At 40.9% G+C, this 12,600-nt stretch overlaps 3 protein-coding genes across 3 annotated transcripts; 2 read left to right on the forward strand and 1 right to left on the reverse strand.

Annotated features, from left to right (window-relative positions):
* Positions 1-1,557: 1,557 nt before the first annotated feature.
* On the forward strand, positions 1,558-2,352 carry LOC308316986 (protein tyrosine phosphatase type IVA 2-like; the record flags this gene model as incomplete). The annotated part of the gene is made up of 1 exon (XM_080765776.1): positions 1,558-2,352. The coding sequence occupies exon 1, from the start codon at positions 1,819-1,821 to the stop codon at positions 2,350-2,352; it is 534 nt and encodes a 177-aa protein (XP_080621902.1). The 5' UTR covers positions 1,558-1,818.
* A 3,379-nt stretch (positions 2,353-5,731) lies between these two features.
* On the reverse strand, positions 5,732-8,254 carry unc119b (unc-119 lipid binding chaperone B). The gene is made up of 5 exons (XM_080766335.1): positions 7,929-8,254; positions 7,717-7,830; positions 6,698-6,806; positions 6,324-6,496; positions 5,732-6,222 (listed from the first exon to the last, which is right to left on the reverse strand). Exons 1-5 carry the CDS (start codon positions 8,161-8,163, stop codon positions 6,110-6,112), a joined length of 744 nt encoding a protein of 247 aa, XP_080622461.1. The 5' UTR covers positions 8,164-8,254; the 3' UTR covers positions 5,732-6,109.
* Positions 8,255-9,097: 843 nt separating this feature from the next.
* On the forward strand, positions 9,098-12,423 carry pop5 (POP5 homolog, ribonuclease P/MRP subunit). The gene is made up of 5 exons (XM_080764947.1): positions 9,098-9,146; positions 9,253-9,395; positions 10,760-10,915; positions 11,448-11,531; positions 11,740-12,423. Exons 1-5 carry the CDS (start codon positions 9,127-9,129, stop codon positions 11,844-11,846), a joined length of 510 nt encoding a protein of 169 aa, XP_080621073.1. The 5' UTR covers positions 9,098-9,126; the 3' UTR covers positions 11,847-12,423.
* The last annotated feature ends 177 nt before the right edge of the window (positions 12,424-12,600 follow it).

Consider the following 12,600-nt stretch of genomic DNA (forward strand, 5'->3'; position numbering starts at 1 on the left):
ACAAGTAGACTGGAAAACCTATGTCAACTTTTGGAGATATTTTGGAGAATTATTTTTTGTTGATTGCGAAGGCAGTGAGCACTTACTATGAGACCTAGCAGATCATGTCTGTTTGTCTGTGTGTCCGTGTGTCCCCCCTTTGTGCCCATATATGGAGCTGAGTGATTTGTTTGTGATTGATGCAACACACTCCATATTTGGACGTATAGCTGCTTTGGGGACTCCTTATATGGTTATGGCTAAGTTAAAAACTTAACTTAAAAAAATAATAACTTAAAAATAAATCTTAAAAAACCCCAAATATGTACGAGCTGCGTTCGCTTCCCGCTTTTGCACGTCTTACTGGTTATAAGACTGCTCCTCCACTGTGGAATGCCCTCCCTGATGATCTGAGAGCAACGCAGTCTGTTCCCCCCCCCCCCCCCCCCTTTTAAATGAGGCATTTGCCTAGATGGACTTATTGCGAACGCAGTGATTGCGAACGCAATGAGCACTTACTATGAGACCTAGCAGATCATGTCTGTCTGTCTGTCTGTCTGTCTGTCCGTGTGTCCGTCCTTTGTGCCCATATATGGAGCTGAGTGATTTGTTTGTGATTGATGCAACACACTCCATATTTGGACGTATAGCTGCTTTGGGGACTCCTTATATCGTTACGGCTACGTTAAAAACTTAACTTAAAAATAACTTAACTTAAAAAAAAAATAACTTAAAAATAAATCTTAAAAAACCCCAAATATGTACGAGCTGCGTTCGCTTCCCGCGTTTGCGCGTCTTACTGGTTGTAGTTGGTTATTCATTTCATTGTTTTTATTCATAATTATTTTTTCTTGCTTCTTCACTTATATACAGTAAAGTGTTTTACAATTAGATAGGGGTACAAAAACATATCTCAAACAACATGAACTCTAGTGGCCCTAATCTGGGGTGAAAATAGTAGATCTTTAAACTCACATCTTTCTACAGTTAGGCAGATTATGCACAAATATAAATACAGTACGAGTAAGACGCGCGACCGCACTCAGCTCCATATATGGGCACAAAAGGGGCCAGGTCCACAACAAACAAATCACTGGCCCCTTTTGTGCCCATATATGGAGCTGAGTGGACCTGGCCCCTTTTGTGCCCATATATGGAGCTGAGTGATTTGTTGATGCAACACACTCCATATTTGGACGTAGCTCCATATATGGGCACAAAGGGGACACACACGCACGCACAGACATGATCAGCTAGGTCTCATAGTAAGTGCTCACTGCGTTCGCAATAAAGATATTTCGTGCTCCAACTCTCCGAATGCCAACCTCACTGATAAACAAACAGGTAAATATTACCTGTTTGTTTATCAGTGAGGGTGCCATGGTTACGCCAGTATGCAGTATTTCCAACAGCACACCTGACCTCTGTGATTGGTCAAGGTCTGACGTCATAGACCTATTTGATGATGCAAGATACGAGACAGCTATAAAAGTGTGATACTTGAAGCAATAACAACACAACTACGACGTCCAGGTCATCATAGTTACATTTCCATTACTCACTTTCTACGGCACAATTACGGGTTCTCTAAATTCAGTCAGCTTTACTGTTTCTAATGTTTACTCCAGAAACATTAGAAACATTAACAGGTTAATCAGGCTTCCACAGCTGGACTGCGAGACCAAGAAACCTCCCTGACTCCAGCAACAGGAAACAAATGAGATTCAACGGTGGCTCCCTGTGAATTTCAAACATAGTCCTTTGACCAACTCTTGTCCCAGCCGGGTAAGAGGTCTTGTCTTTCTGCTTTCTTTCTTGACAGCCAATCGATTAGTTTGAATGGACCGTCATATTGCCAAGATGAACCAGCCTGCAGTTGAGATTGCCTATGAGCGGATGAGATTTCTCATCACCCACAACCCCAACACGTACACGCTCAAAAGGTTCACAGAGGAGCTGAAAAGATTTGGGGTGAACACACTGGTGAGAGTTTGTGACTCTACATACGACAAAGCTGCAGTCGAGAAGGAAGGAATCCAAGTATTGGACTGGCCCTACGATGATGGCAATGCCCCCCCCACACAGATCGTTGAGGACTGGCTCAGCCTACTGAAGAAAAAGTTCTGCGAGGTGCCCGGCTGCTGCATTGCAGTCCACTGTGTGGCGGGCCTGGGCCGAGCTCCAGTCTTAGTGGCTTTAGCCCTCATCGAATGTGGCATGAAGTATGAGGATGCGGTACAGTTCATAAGGCAGACGAGACGTGGAGCCTTCAACTCCAAGCAGCTTCTTTACCTCGAGAAATATAGGCCCAAAATGCGTCTGCGCAGTCTGCGCTTACGGTTCAACCACAGCCACAACTGCTGTGTGCAGTAGGCTGTAATAAAGCAATTAACAGAAAGCTAGCTGTCAAGTAATTATTGTGGTGATTTGTCAACCCATTTCTCAGATGGGCGGCTGACATCTCCCTTAGAGATCACGTGGGAGAGACTCGGAGTAGACCTGCCGTTTCTTCGCTTGGAAAGGACCCAGCTTTGGTGGTTCGGGTATATGATGCCTCCCGAGCATCTCCCTAGGGAGTTCCTTGCTACACGTCCCGCTGGGAGGAGACGCCCAGGAAAGACCAAGGACCAGATCGGGGGTTATAACTCCACACTGGCCTGGGAATGCCTCCGGATCCCCCAGGAGGAATTTAGGAAGTTGATAATTGTTCTGGAGAGGGGAGTTTGGAGCTGATCTGCTGGAACTGTTTCCCCGCGACCCGACTCCGGATAAGCATTTGAAGATGGATGGATGGTTATGCAATATCTGTTGTAACTACCCATTGTCAGAATGCCTGTTTCACTACCCATTGTCATAGTACTTGGAGGCCAGTCTATGACATCATATTGATGAAGGATCTCCATATATGGGCATAAAAGGGGCACAGACAGAAGATACAGAGAATGCCATATATAGGCATAAAAAGGACAAAGAGAAAGAATACAGAGAATTTGTGGATTTATAGAAATAATAAGCATGATGCCCCGGGAGCACATGTCCCTCTTGGGCTATGATGACATATTAATGAAGACTCTCCATGTGACGATGAAAGATGAAATATCCGTATATGGGCATACAAGGATCACACAGACATATTGATGACATCAGGATTTCCATTTACAGTTTGGAGATCTGCAGATTGATCAATATTTTTTGAGGAATCGACCTCAGACCAGGCACAGCACTCCCTCGGGTCACACACATTGAGTTTGAAGTTGAAGTAGGACGGTTCTTGAGATGGGCAACGGACAGATTTGGAGTCCATCCTAATTCTTATTTTTTCAACCTGCAACAATTTTTACACAATCTGCAATTGATTTTAAAAATTGCTCTTAAATTGTCTTGGTTTTATATTAGCAATTATTCCTTTCATTTTTTCCCTGTGTGTTCTTAAATTGTTCTAAAAACAGTGCTTAAGAATAAAAATAAAACTTGAATGCATTGTATTGTATTGGTGTTACTTTTTGAGCTGTGCTACTAAATGTTGCTAACCAATACTATACATAATCATGATAAAGGGCACCACTCACTTCACAAATTCACACATGTGTTTTTTGTACACAACTGCACTGATCTGGAAAAGGTTCCCCTGTAATAGTTACGTCTTCCTCGATCCTTTCACTTATTTCAGTTCACTTTCAGTTTCGTAGTTTTAAATAGCGTCATCTATATTCACTGATTATGATTAGCATGAGTCTAGGTATATATATAATAACACTGTCTAAAACAGGGTTTGCAAAAGTGCTTTACTTTTAAATTTAAATATATAATCCTTCACCTGGAAGCCTGACAGGCAGTGTTAAACCACACATTCATGAAATGTCTCTGTACGCTAAGGGACATTTGTTACTTCATACCTCGGAGATGGCAGGTTATCCTTCATGAGTGCTTAAGACATTTATTTGTACTGAATAGTGCATTTTAATATGACACCAGGATGTTACAAATATTTAAACAATGACTGGAAGCAGGTCTGGAATTTTAGGGGCGAGGCCACTTGGCCTTTGGTGTTGTCCATTTGAGGGCACAAATACCAGGACAGGAACATAAAAGGCCAGGCCATCACATAAAACAAGATGTCCATTGAAATAATTGAATTTAAGGGTTAAGGATGATTTTAAATTTAGTGTAGTCAATCTGCAGTGAAATAAATAAGTTATGGTATTTACAATCTGATCCATGCTCCAGATGGGGAGTTAAGAATTCAGAATCTCAACAAAAGACACTGGTGTCTACATGACGAGAAAGAGACACAGCCACCTTGCGCCACAGCCCACAGTGTCTACAACTACATATAGAGGGTATGCGCAAGTGGCAAGGTGAGTTTGACATTGTTTAATGCAATCAGATAGGACTTTTCTGTTTGGATGTATGGGCTGTCAAGGCCAGAAAGTAGTTTTTTTGCCACTTTGGCATTCCTGCATAACTTCCGGGTATGATGTCACGCGCATACCCTCAACAAGAAAGACATGGAGAAAGTGTTACAGTCAGCTGGGGCATTAAGGCCAGTGGGGGGCAACGACAGCCATGGCCTTTGTGGCCTCCCTGAAATTCCTGCCCTGACTGGAAGACTGACCAGAGCAGCAGTCATAAATGGAATGGTCAGGCAACTGTTGCATCTCCATACTCTCCCTAATTCTGTCACTGACTCACTTTGAGAAGCTCTGTCATATCAAGAAACAGACACAACCTATATGTGGGCAAAAGCGACTCAAGCAACTAAAGCCCTAACCACACCAAAGGGTCACCATGCGACTCCTTGGGTCCAAACGGTTGCAAGGAGTTAACGCTAAAACCGTCTTGACCCTTTGGTGTGGTTTAGGCCATTGAATTCCATGCGTTGAATCGCTAGAGTCAACGTGGGTCAACCTTAAAGTATATATTAATAGAGACGGCACCCTGAGGAAACCCTGAGGCGAAATGGACATAGTGGCCGAATTTGGTGTTGCAGCGCTGGCCCAAACACATGAACGCGCTGGTCCGTTGACTATCATTGCGCACGTTCATGATGACACGTGAACGCTGTTTCATTATGTGAACGCGTGCAATGATAGTCAACGGCCAGCGCGTTCATGTGTTTGGGCCAATCAATCCCAGAATGCACTCTGTTCCTATCCGGAAGGAGGAGTGAAATCGCCTCATGCGCTTTAGAGCAACTTAATGCAAGTGGGAGGAGAAATCCGGTGCCGTCTCTATTAATATATACTCTAAGGGGTCAACGTGCAACAAGACATATCACACCGCTAAAACCGTCTTGACCCTTCGGTTTACCCTATAGGGCTTAAGAGTGCTCCAATTGTCAGCATCAGGTGCACACTGACTCGATCCTGGCTTTGTCATGGAAGTTTGCCATGAACGTAACAAACAGAACAAAGAATGTTTCCTCAGCGCTTACGCTGTGAGCAATAACAGCTAGCTAATGAGGCAGTTGAAATAAGTGTATAATGGTTGGGCCAAACAGGCATCTACAGTCCAACATCACAGTGGGACATTTCTGATTTGTCAGTTAAGTTAATGCATCAACAATGTTAAACTGTTCTGGAATTAGTGTAGGTCCAAACCAGCGACGACTAATAATATACCCAATAACTAGGCCACTGAGGGTAAATGCCTGCTGTCAACTATAAATAGGAATCTACAATCCATTTAGTGGCCTCTAATTAACTGAAGTAAGAGAACAAAAAAGAAATGATTTGAAATGAGAGATCATATAATCCAAAGTGTCCCCTCTCCGAAAAGGAGAATTTAAGGCAAAGGGTATTCAAGCAGTAGCAGAAGATACACACTGTAGAACATGTCATGATAGTCCAATAGACGGTGCAAAATATTTTTGTATAAATATATCACAGAAATATTGTAGTTACATTATTACTGTGGGTCCCAAAAACGTTAGAGCATGAGGTAACAATGCATGAATAATTCCTTGTGGACGCAGATGCGGTCTGGTCAAGTTCATAGTAATGCCCTGCCAAAACAAAAAACTAAACTAAACAAAAAATAAAAACAAAACACCTTTCGGGTGGTCATGATCCGGGCAGATCAAACCCCTGTGATGGAGTTATGTATTGCACTTGAATTTTGTCTTCAAGCATCACTGACCACCATTGTAGGCATAGTCTGCCTTGTTGTGCATGATTAGTTTGTTGTCCACAAAGTAGAAGCTGTCCGATCTGGTCTCGTATGGGTGCGCTACCATTTGTAGAACTGCAAAGACAGAAGTCATGAAGGAAAATAGCAGCTTTGTGAAGATTATGCACACTACTCATTACAAATTTATTGGCAGACATAAGTAAAATAGAACTCACTGAGGTCCTCCGGGAGCTGTGGAAACTCATAAATGTGCTCACACGTGTTGCGACTGTTAGGAATGCAGAAGCCGAAGTCAAAGTCAAAGTTCTTAAGAAGACGGCCCTGGAAATAATGCCTCTCAATCATCCGAAAGCTGTTAATAGGTTGGTCTCCCACTGTGAACTCCACACTGAGTGTTGTAAAGAAAAGGGGGGAAAAGTCAAGCTAATTCACAAAATATTGATGAGAACAGACTATTAGCGGATTGAACTCTCGCACTGAACACATACTACCCTCTCTGTAGAGAAACACACATTAGCAGCAAGCGGACTATAAAATGCTCCAGTTCTCTCTAGTATGATGTATAAAACCTTTCAACATGGTTACTCACGTTGCACCAACAGTACGCAGCTTTAGGAAGGCCGGTGTAAACTGATAACGAACAAAACGTCCAGCGCTGGCATCTACATCAGCACTCTCCTCTTCTTTCACCAAAGGATCTAATAAATAGCCCACGTGTGTTTACTGGTGTCTGATTTCAAAATAGGACAATCTAAATATAATACAAATATCGTTGACATCTGCAATTATGGAGAAGATGTTGAGAAATATTATATACACGTTTCTAAAAAAAGATTACATTCTAAATCAAATAATATATCCATAAGACTTTTAAAATGACAACTACTGAGTCCACTTAATTATATACACTAGGATTTGTAGCCAATAGCCATTACATTAAATTGGTTAAATTCAATTAAATAGTCTTCAACAGTTAAGACTGCCACAGATGTTGTCTCCAGAATGATAGAGCATCATGTTGCCAAATGAGGACACTTTAGATAAAAGCACAAAAACGTGATGTGAATGTGATTGGCATCATGGCATGAAATTCCACATTACATAGGCACAATATTCAACTGTGTTACAAATGTGTTCAGCTCACAGGTTGCTCCCATGTAACGTTAAAAAAAACAATAGAACGTTTGTTTAATACAGCCTAGTGATAGTAGTGAATACGACCAACTTTAATTATTCATGTTAATCTAGTGTGCAGTTCAGTCTAATCTTGATGGCACAGCTATCGCTGATTTGACTCCTATTTCTCTGACTTCGGGATTCTTTGTTAAACACATATTGATTATTGTATATTAATCAATGGTCGTGGCGCTTCCGAGCGTCGCATGTATACTTTCAATGATCTTTTTTAGGGCTCCCAAGAGTTCTCATTATCAACAGACCTGTGGCTCCATAGTACAATCTTATCTAGCCCCTCTCGGAACCCTCCGTAAAGCTTTTCTGAAATTTGGATGTCTAAAAAATGTCAGAAACGTCAGTAGCATTGGGTTCTGCTTGTAGGGCTAAATCTTATCATTACTTTCGGAATGGCATTGCACGACGGTGACTTACCACTGTTGGGAGGTTTGGCGATCTCAAACAACACCGTTCCCGTCTCTAGATCTCTGATCTTGAAACGCGTGAAGTCAACGTTGAACACATTATCTTCAGGCTTGCAAAGATAATCTGTGAAAGGGAATGAAACGGCGGGTCAAAAAGACAATAAACTACATTACTACAACAGCTAAAATGCCTGTAACCGTGCATGAGATCTGGATACAAACCCTGTGTAACAGCACGGAGACCCAGAACCTGGTCTGGTGTAATATCTTTTCCTAACGCCCTGAGTTGATCCTCTGTAACAACAGGCCATTTATCCGATTGATTACGTCTCGATTTGAGTTTCTTTAGCATTCCTCCACCAGATTTCCGATCCCTTGGATTCGCAGTAGCTTGGCCGAAATCCGTATCCGACTGTCCTTTACCTGCGGGAGCCGTCTTGTTTCGTGAACCGTTCATATCTCAGCTACTATAGCTCCGTAGCAAAGGAAGAAAGTTGGGCTATTTATTTTTTCTTGAATCTAGAAACAAACTGCGGATGAAATTTCAAGATGGCGTAAAACGTGTACGGGGACAAGAAAGTTGTGATTGGCTGTAAACGCTGGCGGTTGTCATAGTTACCATTTGGGGGTGCGTTTGGGTGGCTGGACCGCGGCCAGAATTGGCTTCCACTTTTTACTTGCCGGGTAGCGGTAGCCTCCCTATTTGTTGATTGATTGATTGATTGATTGATTGATTGATTGATTGATTGATTGATTGATTGATTGATTGATTGATTGATTGATTGACTGACTGACAGACAAGATAGACACAACGATGCTAAGATAACACAAAAAGCCACGAAGGGCTTGATTCCAGTGTGGTCCTGTGGCTGTGTTATGTGTTGATTGATTGATTGACAAATGTATTCAGTCTGTAAAATGGGTACATTTCAAACGAAAGCACAATACATACAAAAACTGCTACGAGGATGTAACCAGAACAAGCACTTGTTTACAATACATCAGTGTCCTCCATTTTCAATTCATCAGAAACTATTGCTATGTTATTTTCTCATGCAGGGAAATAGTCCTTGTAGGTACGTGTTGCAGGTGTTGTAAAATGTAAACGGGTCACGTTGTTATCAAGTAGGGCTACATTTAGTTTAAATTGGGCCTGATCGATGTAAACAAGTCTTGGTGCTTTTCCTGGTTTCATCCTCGTAGCAGTTGTACTGACTTGTGCTTTCGTTTGAAATATACCCATACTGTGAATGTACCCATACACTGTGAATGCGAATACAATTTTCAATCAATGTCCAAAATGCCATTATTATTATTCTGTTTCCAGAGGGGGCGCTAATGCACCATAGTGTGTTGCGTTTATTGTTGTTGCCGGAAGTATTCCGTACCGTGAAGAAGAAAGGAAGTATAACGAATAACGATGGTGCGGTGTAAGTCAAGGTAAAAATGTGCTTCAGTTTAACACAAGGTATACTTTCCTCTAGTCATACAACAAGTAAGTGTGCGTTAAACATTTATACTCTGATTGTCGCTCCCCTGTCTGCAGGTATTTGCTGTGTGAAGTGAACATGCCAAACCGTAACAGCTTGTTGCCGCTTCGTGAGGGTGCCATCGTACAGGCGTTGAGGGAAGCGGTGGCTCGGGCTCACGGTGACTATGGAGCAGCACATTGCAACATTGGATTCTCTGGTAAAGTTAACTAAACTTCAACATGGAAAGACTCATTCCCTCCTAGTATAGGGCTACGCCAAGCCAGATTCTATTATACGTCCGATCAACATCGTCTAACTCAAAGTCTAACTCGTCAAGTTAGACTTTTTTATGTAGGCCTATTAGCGCCCCTCGCTTCACATGGGTGTATTAAACATAATGTTTTTTAAAAACGCCATTGACAATAAAGATAATCTAATATTTGTCTTTATTTCAATGTTTGTTTTAAAAACACCATTAACAATAAAGAGAATGTAATGTTTGTTTTGTCACTGTTTGTTTTACATCATCATTACATCACTGACACCTAATCATAGCTGTTGAAGCCATTTGTGGATTTGCTTTATAATTTATGATTATTTATTTTCTATTAATTATGCCTGAGAAATTATATTATGAAATATGGAGTTATTTTGTTTGCTATTTGCTGCTATTATTTATATGATCTGCTGATTGTTATGGTAATGTTGTATGGTAATGTGAGGACGTCACGTTGATTTATGGGTGTCACTCTGTGATGAGGCAGGTGACGGCATGATGTGATCAGAAACCAGAGCGGCAGGGACAAACATTTAAACCACCACCACCACATAGCACAATTGTACAACGGAATATAACCTTATACGAATGATTTTGTTTTGTTTAATCTAAAGATGGGCTTTTCTAATAAATGACCTGAAACTACGGAATGCTGGTGCGTTATTAATCCGAAACCGCTCGTACAATAGCAACTAGCCCCTCTTGGAACCCTCTGTAAAGTTTTCTGAAATTTGGATGTTACTTTAAGTAGGGTCCCTATGCATTTATTCCACACGCTGTGTGGTACACACTACAGATGTACATACCATCCGTGCAGGCCGTGCTGCGGCCTTTTGGTGGTGGCGAGATGTTTCAAAAGAAGCATAAATCGGACGGAAACGTGAGAGAATTTTCATTTGGCGCAGAAGCCGTTAAGTATTTGTTTGACCGTTTTGGCTGCTCTGCTCTCCAAATTTCAGAAAACTTTACGGAGGAGGCAGAGAGGGTCTAAATAGCAACATGAGTTAGAATTCCCTCCTCGTAAGATGATAAGAGCGCCCCTCACTTCACACGGGTGGGATTTTTAGAGTATAGTTTACTTTGTTCTGTTGATTACTTTAGATGCCGTGGTATTTTTTCTTCTTTTGTATTGGGTATTAAAAGCCCTTTAAATTGTCACTTTGGCATCTGTATTCTGTCAAAATCAGACCAGACTCGTACGACTACAAAGTTCCCAGTTGAATGTCATTCGACTCATTCCACTTTAAAGTATGTCACATAACTTTGCTAATTGTTTTTTTCCCCCATTTGTTATATTTCCTCAGTGAAATATCTGAATGCCCTTACTGGAATGGTATTTCTGCGCTGCCTCAAAAGCTATTACAGACTTATCTGGTCTGCATTGCCTTTTATCACTAGTATTAGTATTGACAATCGAGGACAGAAAGTGCCATGTTTCCTGAACTGTTTGCATGTGGGAGGTAAGAGATGTACCTTTAGAATTGTTATTCATTGTTCAGCATGGAGTTGGTCATTTCAGTTGATCCAATTAAGTCTTTGAAAATGAAACAACGTATTGTATTATACAAAAAAATGTAATTTTTTTTCTACAAAGTAGTACTGCTTAATTCCCAAAAGGTGTAAAATGCTGTGTGTGTGTGTGTGTGTGTGTGTGCGCGCGCAAGCCTTGTGACAACACAGCAAAATTTCAATGAAAAAGAGTATCTACCAGATAGACCCTGACGAAGATCTTTTAGGTCAAAACACGTTGATCTTTTTTGTTGCCTTGCTCATACATTTGGAATCTTTTTCTTTGAAAGTCTGGCATTTTACACCTTTTGGGAATTAAGCAGTACTACTTTACATTTTTTGTCTACAATCTTACCTGTATCCCAATCTATATATAATAGCCACTGACTTTAGTGAACATAGTGAACTGCATTTTTGATAACTTAATGACTCCACTCCAGTCCTGCCCCATCTTGTCACCAATTCTATGCTATTCTTCTCCAGGAACAATCAGAACATGTCAGAAATTTCTGATCCGATACAACACCCAGCAGCTTCACAGAATGCTCCCTCAATGTGAAAGTGAAGGTAGATTGTTCTGTAATTGTATTCATACATACTGCAATTTCCTAATTACTTAATGGATCTAGCAGTTACATTTTAGTTTTGTCTAGCTTGGGATGATTTCTTTCTTATCATATATGGTACAACATGATTGAAACATGTATTGTATGAGACGAGTGAGTATGACAATCTCCTGATAGCACTTTAATTCCTCCCCTTTCTCCATCTGCAGAAGAAAGACAAGAGATTCGCCAAGCAATACTAAGCACTACTAACTTGAGCTATAAACGACCAGAAAAAGCTTCTGATGATGAAGTGGAAAGTGATGAAGGAGAATAATGACCATCATGTCTACAGGAAATGCATCCTGGCTGTTTCCAGTTCTGCCACTTTTTGTTTTCAAACTCATAGGAACTTACAGTGCAACTGCCGAGCTGAATTCTATGGCTAGTGGCTACTGGGAATTAATTGGGCCTGGCTTGCAGTACTTTACAGATATCTGTTTTCTTATTTGTATATATGTACAGTATGTTGTGCTGTCTTTGTTTATTTTGTTATATTAAAGCCTTAGTTTTGATGAAGTAACAGACAGTGACCTTATTTAGCTGTACACAGTGTGTAGATGTAGATACCTGCTGGGAGATGGAATATTGTTTTTCAAGCTAGAACAAAACAAAAAAGAAGGCCTCTATTTTTACAATGGCCAGATTTTTAAATCGGTGAGATTCTGAGCTGAAATATAAATATAATGGTCCTTTCATAGACTTGAAAGTACATTATTGTTACCCAGACAGTGGTTCTAAACATGTGGGGCAAGGGGGGTCGCCACATGATTTTGGATGTCAGTTTACTTACTTACAGTAAATTTAAGGTCTTTTAAAGGGATATTTCACTTTCAAAAAGACTTTAGGTCATTTTATCGTCTCCTCGGGCTTATGTGAACACCCAGACAGTTGATTTGAGATATTTGATATATTCATATGTAGCTGCCCCCCCACCCCAGACCCATTATAATATCAAACTCCATTATTATTATTTAATACATTTTATTCAAAGAGTATGACAGATGACATCATATGCAAGTGAAGTTTCA

Source organism: Protomyctophum bolini, assembly GCF_963924005.1.
Source record: "Protomyctophum bolini genome assembly, chromosome: 6".
Lineage (NCBI taxonomy): Eukaryota > Metazoa > Chordata > Actinopteri > Myctophiformes > Myctophidae > Protomyctophum > Protomyctophum bolini.

Coding starts and splice junctions, on each gene's coding strand:
- unc119b (XM_080766335.1), bottom strand. CDS start 8,163: ATGAACGGTTCACGAAACAAGACGGCTCCCGCAGGTAAAGGACAGTCG. Junction 7,831..7,928: donor TCTCCGTGCTGTTACACAGG/GTTTGTATCCAG, acceptor TCCCTTTCACAG/ATTATCTTTGCAAGCCTGAA. Junction 6,223..6,323: donor ACAGCTCCCGGAGGACCTCA/GTGAGTTCTATT, acceptor CTGTCTTTGCAG/TTCTACAAATGGTAGCGCAC.
- pop5 (XM_080764947.1), top strand. CDS start 9,127: ATGGTGCGGTGTAAGTCAAG. Junction 10,916..11,447: donor GAACTGTTTGCATGTGGGAG/GTAAGAGATGTA, acceptor ATTCTTCTCCAG/GAACAATCAGAACATGTCAG. Junction 11,532..11,739: donor CCCTCAATGTGAAAGTGAAG/GTAGATTGTTCT, acceptor CTCCATCTGCAG/AAGAAAGACAAGAGATTCGC.